This window comes from Pseudophryne corroboree, chromosome 7 (genome assembly GCF_028390025.1).
Source record: "Pseudophryne corroboree isolate aPseCor3 chromosome 7, aPseCor3.hap2, whole genome shotgun sequence".
Taxonomy (NCBI): domain Eukaryota; kingdom Metazoa; phylum Chordata; class Amphibia; order Anura; family Myobatrachidae; genus Pseudophryne; species Pseudophryne corroboree.
Window position 1 is genome coordinate 134,106,838 of NC_086450.1, and position 19,078 is coordinate 134,125,915.

General features: G+C 48.2%; 1 protein-coding gene across 2 annotated transcripts in view; it reads left to right on the top strand.

Moving 5' to 3' along the window:
- Window positions 1-19,078, top strand: part of LY75 (lymphocyte antigen 75) — a 283,460-nt gene that overhangs the window by 67,727 nt on the left and 196,655 nt on the right. The window contains exons 3-5 of one of the 2 annotated variants that reach the window (XM_063933663.1): window positions 1,628-1,798; window positions 10,845-11,009; window positions 12,258-12,368. In XM_063933663.1, coding sequence (XP_063789733.1) covers window positions 1,628-1,798; window positions 10,845-11,009; window positions 12,258-12,368 — 447 coding nt within the window. Of the gene's footprint in view, window positions 1-1,627; window positions 1,799-10,844; window positions 11,010-12,257; window positions 12,369-13,341; window positions 13,537-19,078 lie in introns of those variants that run through there. The other variant, XM_063933664.1, reaches the window with a different exon arrangement.

Sequence of the window (19,078 nt, forward strand, 5' to 3'; positions counted from 1 at the left end):
GCCGATGATGCGGTTCGCGTGCCACCAGCCCCGCTATACCAGTAATCTCGGCATAGTGTAGTAGGGGCAGACCCACGATGACGCAATCTCGCGGCCATGCCTCCTGCCCCTCCCCATCACGCTCCCACCTGTGCTGCACCACGCCACCTGCTTCTCCCTATCACGCCCCCCCCCCCCAGTGCTTGCGCCACACCCCCTGCTGAGCTGATCTGGATGCCTCCCAGAGGAGGCAGCCAGAATGTCGGCAACTATGGGTAAGACTCAAGGGGATGTACTGGGATCCTGGCACTTGGAATGCCGGCGGTTAGAATACTGACACTGGCATCCCAACGCACAGAATTATAACACCAGGCGGGTAAGCATTCTAACTCTCTCCCTCTACCCCCTAACCCTCCCTCACCCCTTAGCGCCTAACCCTAACCCTCCCTGCAGCCTAACCCTAATCTTCCCCATCCCTGAAGCCTAACCCTAACCCTTCCTCTAGTGCATAAACCTAAACTGGTTGCTTAGGACAAATACGGATTCTAAACATAGTCTTTGGATTCATGTCCTTCTAGGCAGTGATGTCTCTTAGTTGATTCGTAGGCGTATCTATAATGGGTGCAGGGCATGTCGTGCATACTGGCCCCTGGCACCATACATACGTGTTCTTCAATTCTTACCACTCCAGAGTCCTGCGGTGGCAACAGTGCACAAATCATTGAGAATATGGTGCAGCTGGCATTCCCAGAGACTAACGCATTCACAGTAGACTCTTGCGCATCACCAGGGTCCACTTCCTTGCACTTACAGCTAGAGCGGAAGGGGCCAATGGCGCCCCATGTTCGCCAGTGGCAGTGCTGCACAAATTATTAGGAAAATGGCGGAACTGACATTTTCCTGGAGACGTGTGCATGCACAGTTAACTTTGGCGCAGAGCTAGAGTCTACTCCCCGGTGCCGCCGTCTACAGCAGAGATAGGGCCCGTATGGAGACTATACACGAGTGACCTCCTCTCTTAATATGCCCTGTTCTTAGGAATAATACCTACACAGATTTCTTTATTTACTCCCATTCTTTGAATGTCTAGATGTACATACATATATAAATTTAAATAAGCAAAAGCTATTTTTTTTTATTTTCTGCAGTTTGTAAACAGTTAAAATTATTGAACACCATCCTGAAAACTTGAAAATGTTATATTTTCTGGTACCACTTTCCAGTTGTATCTAGTACAGTATTGTGAACTTACTGTACATACATGCTTTAAATGAGCGCAGTCTTTAGGCTGGGTACACACTTGGCAATATATGTAAACGTCCTATCCACTAGATAGATTGATAATAACATCCAGTGTGTATTCAATATATTGTTAACGATGTGCGCCCCTGCAGGTCATTAACGATGTACAATATCTAAAGATATTATATAAGACTGGATATGGTTTGATCAAGAGCAGAGAAAACTAAACTAATGCTGGGAAAAACAAACAAGAAAAAAATTATTGTTTTGAATAAAATAAATGGTCAGCAATGATAATATTCTTGTTTTTAATTAACAGAGTATACCTTTTTATAAATTTATATTCTATCTTTGCATGCTGTTGCGCTAACAAAATTGGTTTCACTTTCTGTTTCTCTGCTTTCAGTCATTTACACAACAAGTGGAAATTCATTTGGAAAATCATGTGAATTTCCCTTCCTTAATAATGGAACCTGGTATCATGACTGTATCTATGATGCTGGTGAGGATCGTGAATGGTGCGCAACCTCTGGCAATTTTGATGCTGATGGGAGATGGGGAGACTGCTTGAAACCAGGTTAGCTGTCTTTTTTTGTTTTTTTTTCTTTAATTCTGTGATCTCTGAGTTTATTGCACATGTCAAGCAGGACATATTCTAAGTGTGGCATTTTGAAGTTTTATATTTTATTTGCTTTGGGATGTGTATATGCATGTATGATTGTATGTGTATTTGTACGTATGTAGAAAGATGTGTGACAGTCTGGAGTCATTAGCAAGTTAGATTGATCAGGCATATCCACAGGCTCTGACCTGGCTTATCTTGGCTGCCACAGCTTCTCAAATACAGTCTTTGGATGGCACCCGATAATTAACATACTGGGCGGGAAGTAACAAAGGATCCAGTGGCGGAACTAGCGAGCGGTGGGCCCAGGTGCGACAAAATGCTTTGGGCCTAACCCCCCATCCCATCCAAGTCCACCCCCTCACCCCTGGAGAGGATCTAGTGAGGGGGACCTGCTCAGGGCCAGAGAAATGGATACCTAGCAACAGTGCCGTAACTAGACATTTTAGCACTGTGTGCAAGAAACGGCATCGGAGCCACACCCCTGCATGCAAAACAGGGGTAGTGCGCGCCATAGGCGCGCGCAAAAATACATAGTGGCGTGGCTTCGTGGGGAAGGGGTGTGGCCACAAAATAATACCAATTCATAAAACGGTGCACAGTAATCTCCATTATTCAAATTACGCCGCACAGTAGCACCACTACACCAGGTAGAGACCCTTTTACACCTTACGGCGGACAGATTCCTCTTTTTACACATTACGGCAGACAGCGTACCCTTTTTACACATTACGGCAGACAGCGTCCCCCTTTTTACACATTACGGCAGACAACGTGCACTTTTTACACATAACTGCAGACAGCGTCCCCTTTTTACACATAACGGCAGACAGCGTGCCCTTGTTACACATAGCGGCAGACAGCGTACACTTTTTACACATAGCGGCAGACAGCGTGCCCTTGTTAAACATAGCGGCAGACAGCGTGCCCTTGTTAAACATAGCGGCAGACAGCGTACACTTTTTACACATTACGGCAGACAGCGTCCCCCTTTTTACACATTACGGCAGACAGCGTCCCCCTTTTTACACATTACGGCAGACAGCGTCCTCCTTTTTACACATTACGGCAGACAGCATCCCCTTTTTACACATTACGGCAGACAGCGTCCCCTTTTTACACATTACGGCAGACGGCGTGCCCTTGTTACACATTACGGCAGACATCGTCCCCCTTTTCTCTGACGTCCTAAGTGGATACTGGGGACTCCGTCAGGACCATGGGGATTAGCGGCTCCGCAGGAGACAGGGCACAAAAGTAAAAGCTTTTAGGATCAGGTGGTGTGCACTGGCTCCTCCCCCCATGACCCTCCTCCAAGCCTCAGTTAGATTTTTGTGCCCGGCCGAGAAGGGTGCAATCTAGGTGGCTCTCCTAAAGAGCTGCTTAGAGTAAAAGTTTTGTTAGGTTTTTTATTTTCAGTGAGTCCTGCTGGCAACAGGCTCACTGCATCGAGGGACTTAGGGGAGAGAAGTGAACTCACCTGCGTGCAGGATGGATTGGCTTCTTAGGCTACTGGACACCATTAGCTCCAGAGGGAGTCGGAACACAGGTCTCACCCTGGGCTTCGTCCCGGAGCCGCGCCGCCGACCCCCTTGCAGATGCCGAAAAATGAAGAGGTCCAGAAACCGGCGGCAGAAGACTTTTCAGTCTTCATAAGGTAGCGCACAGCACTGCAGCTGTGCGCCATTGTTGTCAGCACACTTCATAGCAGCGGTCACTGAGGGTGCAGGGCGCTGGGGGGGGCGCCCTGGGCAGCAATGATAGTACCTTATTCTGGCTAAAAATACATCACATATAGCCCCTGGGGGCTATATGGATGTATTTAACCCCTGCCAGGTCTCAGAAAAACGGGAGAAGAAGCCCGCCGAAAAGGGGGCGGGGCCTATTCTCCTCAGCACACAGCGCCATTTTCCCTCACAGAAATGCTGGTGGGAAGGCTCCCAGGCTCTCCCCTGCACTGCACTACAGAAACAGGGTTAAAACAGAGAGGGGGGGCACCTATTTGGCGATATGACTATATATATTAAAATGCTATAAGGGAAAAACACTTATATAAAGGTTGTCCCTGTGTAATTATAGCGTTTTTGGTGTGTGCTGGCAAACTCTCCCTCTGTCTCCCCAAAGGGCTAGTGGGGTCCTGTCCTCTATCAGAGCATTCCCTGTGTGTGTGCTGTGTGTCGGTACGTGTGTGTCGACATGTATGAGGACGATGTTGGTGAGGAGGCGGAGCAATTGCCTGTAATGGTGATGTCACTCTCTAGGGAGTCGACACCGGAATGGATGGCTTATTCAAGGAATTACGTGATAATGTCAACAGAGACGGCCGGCAAACAAAAAGTACCTGTCCAGGCGTCTCAAACACCGTCAGGGGCTTTAAAACGCCCATTTACCTCAGTCGGTCGACACAGACACGGACACTGATTTCAGTGTCGACGGTGAAGAAACAAACGTATTTTCCTTTAGGGCCACACGTTACTTGTTAAGGGCAATGAAGGAGGTGTTACATATTTCTGATACTACAAGTACCACAAAAAAGGGTATTATGTGGGGTGTGAAAAAACTACCTGTAGTTTTTCCTGAATCAGATAAATTAAATGAAGTGTGTGATGATGCGTGGGTTTCCCCCGATAGAAAATTATTGGCGGTATACCCTTTCCCGCCAGAAGTTAGGGCGCGTTGGGAAACACCCCTTAGGGTGGATAAGGCGCTCACACGCTTATCAAAACAAGTGGCGGTACCGTCTCCAGATAGGGCCGTCCTCAAGGAAAATATCCTAAGAAGTATATACACACATACTGGTGTTATACTGCGACCAGCGATCGCCTCAGCCTGGATGTGCAGAGCTGGGGTGGCTTGGTCGGATTCCCTGACTAAAAATATTGATACCCTTGACAGGGACAGTATTTTATTGACTATAGAGCATTTAAAGGATGCATTTCTATATATGCGAGATGCACAGAGGGATATTTGCACTCTGGCATCAAGAGTAAGTGCGATGTCCATATCTGCCAGAAGATGTTTATGGACACGACAGTGGTCAGGTGATGCAGATTCCAAACGGCACAAAGAAGTATTGCCGTATAAAGGGGAGGAGTTATTTGGGGTCGGTCCATCGGACCTGGTGGCCACGGCAACTGCTGGAAAATCCACCGTTTTTACCCTAAGTCACATCTCTGCAGAAAAAGACACCGTCTTTTCAGCCTCAGTCCTTTCGTCCCCATAAGAGTCATATCTGCCCAGGGATAGAGGAAAGGGAAGAAGACTGCAGCAGGCAGCCCATTCCCAGGAACAGAAGCCCTCCACCGCTTCTGCCAAGTTTCTCAGCATGACGCTGGGGCCGTACAGGACCCCTGGATCCTACAAGTAGTATCCCAGGGGTACAGATTGGAAAGTCGAGACGTTTCCCCCTCGCAGGTTCCTGAAGTCTGCTTTACCAATGTCTCCCTCCGACAGGGAGGCAGTATTGGAAACAATTCACAAGCTGTATTCCCAGCAGGTGATAATCAAAGTACCCCTCCTACAACAAGGAAAGGGGTATTATTCCACACTATGTTGTGGTACTGAAGCCAGAAGGCTCGGTGAGACCTATTCTAAATCTGAAATATTTGAACACTTACAAAGGTTCAAATCAAGATGGAGTCACTCAGAGCAGTGATAGCGAACCAGGAAGAAGGGGACTATAGGGTGTCCCGGGACATCAGGGATACTTACCTCCATGTCCCAATTTGCCCTTCTCACCAAGGGTACCTCAGGTTCGTGGTACAGAACTGTCACTATCAGTTTCAGACGCTGCCGTTTGGATTGTCCACGGCACCCCGGGTCTTTACCAAGGTAATGGCCGAAATGATGATTCTTCTTCAAAGAAAATGGACGACCTCCTGATAAGAGCAAGGTCCAGAGAACAGTTGGAGGTCGGAGTAGCACTATCTCAAGTAGTTCTACGACAGCACGGGTGGATTCTAAATATTCCAAAACCGCAGTTGTTTCCGACGACACATCGGCTGTTCCTAGGGATGATTCTGGACACAGTCCAGAAAAGGGTGTTTCTCCCGGAGAAGAAAGCCAGGGAGTTATCCGAGCTAGTCAGGAACCTCCTAAAACCAGGAAAAGTGTCAGTGCATCATTGCACAAGGGTCCTGGGTAAAATGGTGGCTTCTTACGAAGCGATTCCATTCGGCAGTTTTCACGCAAGAACTTTTCAGTGGGATCTGCTGGAAAAATGGTCCGGATCGCATCTTCAGATGCATCAGCGGATAACCCTGTCTCCAAGGACAAGGGTGTTTCTTCTGCGGTGGCTGCAAAGTACTCATCTACTAATGGGCCGCAGATTCGGCATTCAGGAAGGGTCCTGGTGACCAGGGATGCCAGCCTGAGAGGCTGGGGAGCAGTCACACAGGGAAAAAATTTCCAGGGAGTGTGATCAAGTCTGGAGAATTATCTCCACATAAATATACTGGAGCTAAGGGCAAGTTACAATGCTCTAAACTTAGCAAGACCTCTGCTTCAAGGTCAGCCGGTATTGATCCAGTGGGACAACATCACGGCAGTCGCCCACGTAAACAGACAGGGCGGCACAAGAAGTAGAAGGGCAATAGCAGAAACTGCAAGGATTCTTCGCTGGGCGGAAAATCAGGTGATAGCACTGTCAGCAGTGTTCATTCCGACGCCCGGGAGAGTGGGGACTTCATCGGGAAGTCTTCCACATGATTGTGAACCATTGGGAAAGACCAAAGGTGGACATGATGGCGTCCCGCCTGAACAAAAAACTGGACAGGTATTGCGCCAGGTCAAGAGACCCTCAGGCAATAGCTGTGGACGCTCTGGTAACACCGTGGGTGTACCAGTCAGTGTATGTGTTCCCTCCTCTGCCTCTCATACACAAGGTACTGAGAATTATAAGACGGAGAGGAGTAAGAACTATACTCGTGGCTCTGGATTGGCCAAGAAGGACTTGGTACCCGGAACTTCAAGAGATGCTCACAGAGGACTCATGGCCTCTGCCGCTAAGAAGGGACCTGCTTCAGCAGGGACCCTGTCTGTTCCAAGACTTACCGCGGCTGCGTTTGACGGCATGGCGGTTGAACGCCGGATCCTGAAGGAAAAAGGCATTCCGGAGGAAGTCATTCCTATCCTGATCAAAGCCAGGAAGGAGGGGACCGCACAACATTATCACCGTATTTGGCGAAAAATTGTTGCGTGGTGTGAGACCAGGAGGGCCCCCACGGAGGAATTTTAACTCGGTCGATTCCTGCATTTCCTGAAGACAGGAGTGTCTATGGGCCTCAAATTGGGGTCCATTAAGGTTCAGATTTCGGCCCTGTCGATTTTCTTCCAGAAAGAATTGGCTTCAGTTCCTGAAGTCCAGACGTTTGTTAAGGGAGTATTGCATATACAGCCCCTTTTGTGCCTCCAGTGGCACCGTGGGATCACAACATAGTGTTGGGATTCCTCAAATCACATTGGTTTGAACCGCTCAAATCTGTGGATTTTAAATATCTCACATGGAAAGTGACCATGCGGTTGGCCCTGGCCTCGGCCAGGCGAGTGTCAGAATTGGTGGCTTTGTCTTACAAAAGCCCATATCTGATTTTCCATTCGGACAGGGCAGAACTGCGGACTCGTCCCCAGTTTCTTCCTAAGGTGGTGTCAGCGTTTCACCTGAACCAACCTATTGTGGTACCTGCGGATACTAGGGACTTGGAGGACTCCAAGTTGCTAGACGTTGTCAGGGCCCTGAAAATATATGTTCCAGGACGGCTGGAGTCAGAAAGTCTGACTCGCTGTTTATACTTTATGCACCCAACAAGCTGGGTGCTCCTGCTTCTAAGCAGACGATTGCTCGTTGAATTTGTAGTACAATTCAGCTCGCACATTCTGTGGCAGGCCTGCCACAGCCAAAATCTGTAAATGCCCAATCCACAAGGAAGGTGGGCTCATCTTGGGCGGCTGCCCGAGGGGTCTCGGCTTTACAACTTTGCCGAGCTGCTACTTGGTCAGGGGAAAACACGTTTGCAAAATTCTACAAATTTGATACCCTGGCTGAGGAGGACCTGGAGTTCTCTCGTTCGGTGCTGCAGAGTCATCCGCACTCTCCCGCCCGTTTGGGAGCTTTGGTATAATCCCCATGGTCCTGACGGAGTCCCCAGCATCCACTTAGGACGTCAGAGAAAATAAGAATTTACTTACCGATAATTCTATTTCTCGTAGTCCGTAGTGGATGCTGGGCGCCCATCCCAAGTGCGGATTGTCTGCAATACTTGTACATAGTTATTGTTACAAAAATCGGGTTATTATTGTTGTGAGCCATCTTTTCAGAGGCTCCGCTGTTATCATGCTGTTAACTGGGTTCAGATCACAGGTTGTACAGTGTGATTGGTGTGGCTGGTATGAGTCTTACCCGGGATTCAAAATCCTTCCTTATTGTGTACGCTCGTCCGGGCACAGTATCCTAACTGAGGCTTGGAGGAGGGTCATGGGGGGAGGAGCCAGTGCACACCACCTGATCCTAAAGCTTTTACTTTTGTGCCCTGTCTCCTGCGGAGCCGCTAATCCCCATGGTCCTGACGGAGTCCCCAGCATCCACTACGGACTACGAGAAATAGAATTATCGGTAAGTAAATTCTTATTTTTACACATTGCGGCAGGCAGATTCCCCATTTTTACACATTGCGGCAGGCAGTCCCAACAAAGACAGAAAGAAAGAGACAGAAGAATTATTCTTACCCTCTCCGCTGGCTCAGGCTCCTCGGTGCAGCTTCTGGTCACGATTCCCTGGCAGGAGAAAAGGAGGAGGAGGGAGGTGGAGGAGGGAGCCGCAGCAGCGCTGTGTTATTGGTGGAGGCGCTGCTGCCCCTCTGCTTCACTATAGGCTGTTCTCGGAAGACAGCCTATAGTGAAGCAGAGGGGAGGAACGCCTCCACCAATAACAAAGCGCTGCTGCGGCTCCCTCCTCCACCTCCCTCCTCCTCCTTACCCCCATGCCGCTGCGCTCCTCTCCTCTCCGGGCGGCTGTGTGCTGCGGGCAGCGGTTGCCCGCAGCACACAGCGGCATGTAATGAGTCAGTTTGACTCATTACATGCTTTGGGCCCCTGGACAGAGGCGGGCCCCAGCGCAACGCACTGGTTGCACTGGCAGTAGTTCCGTCTCTGAAAGGATCGCAGTATATCCCGCCACTTATCGCATTGATACTAATCGCATATGTACTAACATATGCGATAAGTATAACAAAGAACGGCTCTCCCGATAAGAGTTGTCCTTTGCGATGCACTGTGGTTGCTGGACTTCCTTGTCTATGACTCGGGAGTCCATCTGCACATGCGCAGACCAGCGACGGCCGCGTGGGATGCTGAGAAGGTCTTGTGATGGAACCCTCTCCACATTACATTGCGGAAGAAGTGCAAAAGCTGACGTTACCCTGCATGGTGGAGACCCGGCGGATGGAGGTAAGAACATATGAAAATGCACTTTCACTTTAGTACATCCCGCCTTCTGACGTGCTGCGAGCGCAAGTCTCCTGTGTAACCTTCATGATGAATGGCCACAAAACTTAATTTTTTACAAAAGTCTGTAAAAATTTTAATTTTCACCTACTTTTGTAGAATTTAGGTGATGATGAATATACCTCGTTGTGTGTTCTGGTTCTCTCTGAATCCTGCAGGTAAGTACACCAGCTTCCAAGCCCCCACAGGCCTCCAGGCACACTGGGCTCTGATTGCAGTCCCACCAGGAATTGTTTAACTGCTCCAGCGCCCCATGGGATCTGTCTCCCACAGTGCAGCCTCTCTGTGTGTTGGTGTATTCCCCCCCAGTCACACACTGAATCAGCTGCTCATCAGGTCCATCTATGCTGCTACTGCCATAATAAATATATATATATATTGTACACTATTACTCATTGTATACTGCATAGCTTCTCCAACTCTGCCCTGAAGACACATTTGAAAATATCAGCCACACCCACTTGACATAAGCAATAGAATGAGTTGTATTGAAGAGCTCAATGACTTTTGACAAGTCACTTGAGGCATGCCACCTTTCCAAGTCCGTATGCCAAATTTTTGTCCTGTTTAGTGCTGTCCCAGTCAACGGTTAGTGTTTTATTGTGAAGTGTAACTATCAGCTGCAACTGCTCAACTGCAAGCTGTAGACCACACAAGCTCATAGAACAAGACCACCAATGGTGAAGTGCATAGCTAGCATAAGAACACTTATTACCAAGTTCCAAATTGCCTCTGGAAGATACATCAGCAAAAACTGGGTACACACCTATACAATCATTGTCCGTTCTCCCGATATTGGGTGAATGGAGGTCGATTGTATAGGTGTGTATGCAGTGCCGATGCTGGAGCATTAGTGCTTATAACGCTCCTGCAACATCAGAACCGGGAGGTCCATCTTATGTGCTGTCCACAGAGGAGCTGCTGCCTCTGCCTCACAAGAGGTCACGGAGGATCACAGTTGGATACACATAGCTGGATCCCTACTGATCAGAAGTGTTTTATTCGATCAACCGTGTATCGAACAAGTATGTACCCGATTTAAGAGATTTTAATTGGGAGTATCATGATTTGGGTTTTCATGGTCAAACAGCCACCCACAACCTCAGATCACCATGCACAGTGCCTAACCTCGGCAAGAGTTGTGTAAAGCATATCACCATTGGACTTTATAGCAATGGAAATGTGTTCTCTAGAGTGACAAACCCGATTCACTGTTTGATAGATGAAACAGGTGTCGTCAGACTCCATTTGAACCTCCCTTCTGAAATGCGAGCTACCAACTGTAAAGGTGTTTCATTTTGGACATGTCTCGATAGCCAGATAGTTAATGATGTACTATTGGGTCTAAGATTAGTAAAATCAGTTTAGCGCTTAGAGTTCCCTGGTTTGGATATTAGGTGCGTGTTTCACTTTCTTTTAGGAATATACATTTTGTAACTACTGCATCATTTGAATTCCCAGAGTAGCTGGTGAATATTGATCACTTCTATTTCTCTTGTAGTGAGCAATTGTAATCACACCTGGGCTGAAAATTCAGAACTCCAGCAATGCTACCAGTTCAATGCACAATCAAGCCTGAAGTGGAAAGAAGCCTACATGTCCTGTCGAAGCCAGGGTGCAGACTTATTGAGCATATCCAGTCTTGAGGAGTTGAAATACATTACTGGTAAGTACCTTATAAATGATGAGTGTGTGTGTCAGTTACATAGCTAATATGGTATGGTGGGAAGCAGTACTGTGGAAATGTTACTGTGTAGGGTCTGATTCTGAGACACATGCAAGTGGCTGTAGCTGCACGCGGCCGCGGAAGTCAGACTTACTACCTTATGCTATTGGAAGTATCCATTCAACTAATGTGGAGGTTCCTGTGTGCCGCTCAATGATTTTACACTCGGCCGCCACCATTCATATTTACACTTGCCCCAGCCCCATGCTAGGTGCAAGAGATCAGTCAGAAACAGGCTTCCCTTCCCCACGACTCAGAATCTCCCAGTGCTACACACCCACGATATTCCCATGACCGTTCCATGACACTCCCACAAGTCAGGGTGATTATGTGCGATTGCATTGTTACTGCCCTGTTCGCTTCCAAAACGCCCTATTTCACTGAAAACAGATCCAGCCAAGTTGTCGACTCAGAATAGGACAGACATGCGTAAATTTACATCTGCAATTTGTGTCCATGAAAAGAGATCCATGCAACTCAGAAAGAGACCCTTAATGTACAAGCTATGGCAAAAAAGTACAGGTTACAGATGTGTCCACATACATCTTGAAATCGCGCCAAATAGTCATTTAGCATACAGCTGACTTAGCGATCTTGCTGCACCACTGTAAGAAAACTCAGGCGCAAAATGGAGGAAAAAGTACACAATCTAGGGTAAAAAGGAAATGTATTACCTTCTGTACACTGTATGTTATCAGAGTGTATTTCCTGTATGTTTTGTCTCATATTGTTTGTCTTTTATTTATATTAATTTTATGCTGTGTATATTTCTGAGCACCTATCCGGATGTGTAGGGGTGTTTAGACTTCACCATTCTTCAGTAATGTTGGTGACTCATGATCAGCAGAACGTCTCCAAATACTGTGTGGTTGGTACTTTTGAATGACTCATATTTAACATTAAAATCTTTCAAAGAAATACTCCCCAAAACATTATAAAACTTTCCAGTGTTTGCAAACATTCAGCACCAGAAATGTAATGTTCAGAACATACAGAAGAATTACGGACACATGCTTGGACTTGGACACTTTTTTGCTAAACTTTTAGCTAAACTTCCTACTGCACTCGGGAGATTTGTATTTTGGTTGATTGTCTTCATATCGCAATGAAATGTATTATTGTAATGTATGAACTTCTCAATAAATTATTTTTCAAAAAAGAAAATAATTTGTTTTGTTCTATTTTCAGCGAATGAAAAGCTTCCTGCTTCTGTATGGATTGGTCTTAACCGCTTGGAAACTGGTGGTGGCTGGCAGTGGTCTGACAATAGTCCATTGAATTTTGTCAACTTCGATGAACGTATGTAGACAGCTAGCCTGAGCTTTAGCACTGCAATTTTTCAAAGCACTAGAAGCGTATTGCTGCTTTCATACCAAACTCTGGGGGTAATTCAGACCTGATCGTAGCAGCAAGTTTGTTAGCAGTTGGGCAAAACCATGTGCAGGGGAAGGGGGGGCAGATATAACATGTGCAGAGAGAGTTAGATTTGGCTGGGGTGTGTACAAACTGAAATCTAAATTGCAGTGTAAAAATAAAGCAGACAGTATTTACTCTGCACAGAAACAAAATAACACACCCAAATCTAACTCTCTGCATATGTTATATCTGCCACACCTGCAGGGCACATGGTTTTGCCCAACTGCTAACAAATTTGCTGCTACGATCAGGTCTGAATTACCCCCTCTGTTGCAAGCATAGTTTTGTTATATTAATAATAAGTTCAGTGTAGTTATCAATTCTGCTGGAGCTTGAGGGGCATTTATTTATGACGCCAAAATATTAAAAGCCATTTTATAATGTTCAAAAATGTCAATGTATCTCGTTCCCTTATCAAGGCTTGAATTAAGTTGTTACATGTTGAAAACTATTCTGTAGTTCCACAGTTTTGTTTTTTTTGCACATCTTTTTATAGAACTCTGGATTCCCTGAAATGTCTAGTTGTATAGAAATCCAATAAGTTTGACTTTTGTGCACACGTATTATATGTTTTAACTATCTATTACATTTTTTATATTTGTTAATGTATCTGTATTTCTGCTGCGGGGTACACTGGGCTCCACAAGTCTGGACAATGGGGTGTAGAGTAGGATCTTGATCCGAGGCACCAACACGCTCAAAGCTTTGACTGTTCCCTGAATGCACAGCGCCGCCTCCTCTATAACCCCGCCTCCCAGCACAGGAGCTCAGTTTGTCAGTTGGTGCTGCAGTAAGCAGGCACTTAACAGAGGGGCTGCTCCAGGCAGCCCTAAGAAAAGCTTTTTATGAGGTAAAAAGTGAAGACTTCAAGGACAGCAGCGGTGGTAAATGTCTTCTGACATTCTCTGCTGCAGCTCCAGCTCTCCCCAGCGGCGCTGTAAACTCCCGAGCCCTGGTTGCTGGGTACCTACAGCGGAGGCTCAGGTTTACTTCACGTTAGGCACACACGGCTGGGGCTCTCCGGGATCGCGTGGCCACGCTTCGGGAGGTGGTAAGTGGGTCCCGCTCGCAGGACCCGGTTTTTATCGCGATCCGGCGCGGTCAGTGGGAGGCGGGCCGTGCGCGCTGGCGGTGGATACTGTGGATACAGGCGATCCCACTAGATCACCAGGGCATGGGCGCAGGTCAGGTTTTCTCTTAAAACAGATTTAAATATCGCCCACAGTACCCGGTGGTTTTGCCAGCAAGGGGGATAAGGCTTAGACCTGAAGCCCCTCCCCTAGCCCCAGGGCGCCATTTCCAGCAAGTGTTCCCGCCCTGGAGCTGCATCTCTGTCTTTCCTCACTCCCTGTCAGTGTCTGCGGCGCCATTACTCCTCAGCTCACTGTTCCTGGGACTGCTTGGGCAAATCCTCCTATATAAAGCCGCCTGGTTGTCAGTGCTGTGACTTTACATGACACTTAAGTATTCTACCTGCCTTTCTCTAACGTCCTAGTGGATGCTGGGGACTCCGTAAGGACCATGGGGGATAGACGGGCTCCGCAGGAGACATGGGCACTTTAAGAAAGAATTTAGATTCTGGTGTGCACTGGCTCCTCCCTCTATGCCCCTCCTCCAGACCTCAGTTTGATACGGTGCCCAGACGAGCTGGGTACTTTTCAGTGAGCTCTCCTGAGTTTGCTGAGAGAAAGTATTTTGTTAGGTTTTTTATTTTCAGGGAGCTCTGCTGGCAACAGACTCCCTGCATCGTGGGACTGAGGGAATAGAAGCAGCCCTACTCTCTGAAGCTAGGTCCTGCTTCTTAGGCTACTGGACACCATTAGATCCAGAGGGATCGTACGCAGGATCTCACCCTCGCCGTCCGATCCCAGAGCCGCGCCGCCGTCCCCCTCGCAGAGCCGGAAGACAAAAGCCGGGTGAGTATGAGAAGCAAAGAAGACTTCACAGGCGGCAGAAGACTCCGTTCTTCACTGAGGTAACGCACAGCACTGCAGCTGTGCGCCATTGCTCCCACACACCGGTCACTGTAAGGGTGCAGGGCGCAGGTGGAGGGCGCCCTGGGCAGCATTTGGGACCTCTTTTGCCAAAAGTTAAACATATATACAGCTGGGCACTGTATATATGTTTGAGCCTCCGCCAAAAATAGCATATTTAAGCGGGACAGAAGCCCGCCGCCGAGGGGCCTGAGCTTCTTCCTCAGCACTCACCAGCGCCATTTTTTCTCCACAGCTCCGCTGAGAGGAAGCTCCCCAGGCTCTCCCCTGCAGATACACGGTAGAAGAGGGTAAAAAGAGAGGGGGGGCACATAATTAGGCGCAAAAAACAATATATAAACAGCAGCTACTGGGTTAACATTAAGTTACTGTGTTATTCCTGGGTTTATAGCGCTGGGGTGTGTGCTGGCATACTCTCTCTCTGTCTCTCCTAAGGGCCTTGTGGGGGAACTGTCTTCAAAAAGGGCATTCCCTGTGTGTGTGGTGTGTCGGTACGCTTGTGTCGACATGTCTGATGAGGAAGGCTATGTGGAAGCAGAGCGGGAGCAAATGAATGTGGTGTCTCCGCCGACGGCGCCGACACCTGATTGGATGGATATGTGGAAGGTTTTAAATGATGATGTTAGTTCCTTGCATAAAAGGTTAGAAAAAGCTGAAGCCTCAGGACAGTCAGGGTCCCAACCCGTGCCTGATCCTATGTCGCAGAGGCCGTCGGGGTCTCAGAAGCGCCCACTATCCAAAATTGTTGACACAGATACCGACATGGATTCTGACTCCAGTGTCGATTACGATGATGCAAAGTTACAGCCAAAATTGGCTAAATCCATCCGTTATATGATTATAGCAATTAAGGATGTGTTGCACATCACATAGGAAATCCCAGTCCCTGACAAGACGGTACATATGTATGGGGAAAAGAAGCCGGAGGTAACCTTTCCCCCCTCACACGAGCTAAATGAGTTATGTGAAAAGGCTTGGGAATCTCCAGATAAAAAACTGCAGATTTCCAAAAGGATTCTTATGGCGTATCCTTTCCCGCCAACGGACAGGTTACGCTGGGAATCCTCCCCTAAGGTGGAAAAAGCTTTCTAAGAAGGTAGCCCTGCCGTCACAGGATACGGCTACCCTCAAAGATGCGGCGGATCGCAAACAGGAGGTTACCCTAAAGTCCATTTATACACATTCAGGTACCTTACTGAGGCCGGCGATCGCGTCGGCCTGGGTGTGTAGTGCTGTAGCAGCATGGACGGATACCGTGTCTGAGGAAATTGATACCTTAGACAAGGATACTATATTTTTGCCCTTGGGCTATAGTAAAGACGCTGTCCTATATATGAGAGATGCTCAAAGAGACATTAGTCTACTGGGTTCTAGAATAAATGCTATGTCAATTTCTGCCAGAAGGGTCCTGTGGACTCGGCAATGGACAGGTGATGCCGACTCAAAAAGGCATATGGAGGTTTTACCTTACAAGGGTGAGGAATTGTTTGGGGAGGGTCTCTCGGACCTGATCTCCACAGCTACTGCTGGAAAGTCAAATTTTTTGCCATATGTTTCCTCACAGCCTAAGAGAGCACCGTATTATCAAATGCAGTCCTTTCAATCACAGAAAAACAAGAAAGTCCGAGGTGCGTCCTTTCTTGCCAGAGGCAGGGGCAGAGGAAAGAAGCTGCACAACACAGCTAGTTCCCAGGAACAGAAGTCCTCCCCGGCCTCTACAAGATCCACCGCATGACGCTGGAGCTCCACAGGCGGAGCTAGGCCCGGTGGGGGCACGTCTTCGAAATTTCAGCCACAAGTGGGTTCACTCCCAGTTGGATCCCTGGGCAGTAGATATTGTGTCTCAGGGATACAAGCTGGAATTCGAGGAGATGCCCCCTCACCGATACCTCAAATCGGCCCTGCCAGCTTCCCCCCACGAGAGGGAAATAGTGTTAACTGCAATTCACAAATTGTATCTTCAACAGGTGGTGGTCAAGGTTCCCCTCCTTCAACTAGGAAGAGGTTATTCGACCATGTTTGTAGTCCCGAAACCGGACGGTTCGGTCAGACCTATATTGAATTTAAAATCCCTGAACATATACCTAAAAAGGTTCAAGTTCAAGATGGAATCGCTGAGAGCGGTCATCGCAAGCCTGGAAGGGGGGGATTTTATGGTGTCTCTGGACATAAAGGATGCATACCGTCATGTCCCCATTTATCCACCTCATCAGGCGTACCTCAGATTTGTGGTACAGGATTGTCATTACCAATTTCAGACGTTGCCGTTTGGTCTCTCCACGGCACCGAGAATATTTACCAAGGTAATGGCGGAAATGATGGTACTCCTGCGGAAGCAAGGAGTCACAATTATCCCATACTTGGACGATCTCCTCATAAAAGCGAGATCAAGAGAGCAGTTGCTGATCAGCGTAGCACTTTCTCTGGAAGTGTTACGGCAACACGGCTGGATTCTAAATATTCCAAAGTCGCAGTTGGTTCCTACGACTCGTCTGCCTTTCCTGGGCATGATTCTAGACACAGACCAGAAAAGGGTTTATCTCCCGATGGAGAAAGCTCAGGAACTCATGACACTGGTCAGGAACCTATTAAAACCAAAACAGGTGTCAGTGCATCACTGCACTCGTGTCCTGGGAAAGATGGTGGCATCATACGAGGCCATTCCCTTCGGCAGGTTCCATGCGAGGACTTTTCAATGGGACTTACTGGACAAGTGGTCCGGATCACATCTTCAGATGCATCGGTTAATCACCCTATCCCCCAGGGCCAGGGTGTCAGTCCTGTGGTGGCTGCAGAGCGCTCACCTTCTCGAGGGCCGCAGATTCGGCATTCAGGACTGGGTCCTGGTGACCACGGACGCAAGCCTCCGAGGTTGGGGTGCAGTCACACAGGGAAGAAATTTCCAAGGTCTGTGGTGAAGTCAAGAAACTTGCCTTCACATCAACATCCTGGAACTAAGGGCCATATACAACGCCCTACGTCAAGCGGAGACCCTGCTTCGCGACCAACCGGTTCTGATTCAGTCAGACAACATCACCACAGTGGCTCATGTAAACCGCCAAGGCGGCACAAGGAGCAGAGTGGCGATGGCGGAAGCCACCAGAATTGTTCGCTGGGCGGAGAATCACGTAAGCGCACTGTCAGCAGTGTTCATCCCGGGAGTGGACAACTGGGAAGCAGACTTCCTCAGCAGACACGACCTCCACCTGGGAGAGTGGGGACTTCATCAGGAAGTCTTCGCACAGATTACAAGTCGGTGGGAACTGCCACAGGTGGACATGATGGCATCCCGCCTCAACAAAAAGCTACAGAGGTATTGCGCCAGGTCAAGAGACCCTCAGGCGATAGCTGTAGACGCCCTGGTGACACCGTGGGTGTTCCAGTCGGTCTATGTATTTCCTCCTCTTCCTCTCATACCCAAGGTGCTGAGGATAATAAGAAAAAGAGGAGTGAGAACAATACTCATTGTTCCAGATTGGCCACGAAGTATCCAGATCTGCAAGAAATGCTCACAGAGGACCCGTGGCCTCTTCCTCTAAGACAGGACTTGTTGCAACAGGGGCCCTGTCTGTTCCAAGACTTACCGCGGCTGTGTTTGACGGCATGGTGGTTGAACGCCGGATCCTAGCAGAGAAAGGCATTCCGGATGAGGTCATTCCTACGCTGATAAAGGCTAGGAAGGACGTGACAGCTCAACATTATCACCGTATGTGGCGAAAATATGTTGCTTGGTGTGAGGCCAGGAATGCTCCTACGGAGGAATTCCAGCTGGGCCGTTTCCTTCACTTCCTACAGTCCGGAGTGAATTTGAGCCTAAAATTGGGTTCCATTAAGGTCCAGATTTCAGCCCTATCCATTTTCTTTCAAAAGGAGTTGGCTTCTCTACCTGAAGTTCAGACGTTTGTAAAGGGAGTGCTGCATATTCAGCCCCCTTTCGTGCCTCCAGTGGCACCTTGGGATCTTAACGTGGTGTTGAGTTTCCTGAAATCCCACTGGTTTGAACCACTCAAAACGGTGGAGTTGAAATATCTCACGTGGAAGGTGGTCATGCTATTAGCCTTGGCTTCGGCTAGGCGTGTGTCAGAGTTGGCGGCTTTGTCACATAAAAGCCCCTATCTGGTTTTCCATGCGGATAGAGCAGAATTGCGGACCCGTCCATAATTTCTGCCGAAAATGGTTTCATCCTTTCATATAAACCAACCTATTGTGGTGCCTGTGGCTACTACTGACTTGGAGGATTCCGAGTTACTTGATGTGGTCAGGGCTTTAAAGGTTTATGTAGCCAGAACGGCTAGGGTCAGGAAAACAGAGTCTTTGTTTATCCTGTATGCTTCCAACAAGCTTGGTGCTCCTGCTTCAAAGCAAACTATTGCTCGCTGGATCTGTAACACGATTCAGCAGGCTCATTCTGCGGCTAGATTGCCGCTGCCAAAATCAGTTAAGGCCCATTCCACTAGGAAGGTGGGCTCTTATTGGGCGGCTGCCCGAGGGGTCTCGGCATTACAGCTTTGCCGAGCGGCTACTTGGTCAGGTTCAAACACTTTTGCAAAGTTCTACAAGTTTGATACGCTGGCTGAGGAGGACCTTGTGTTTGCTCAA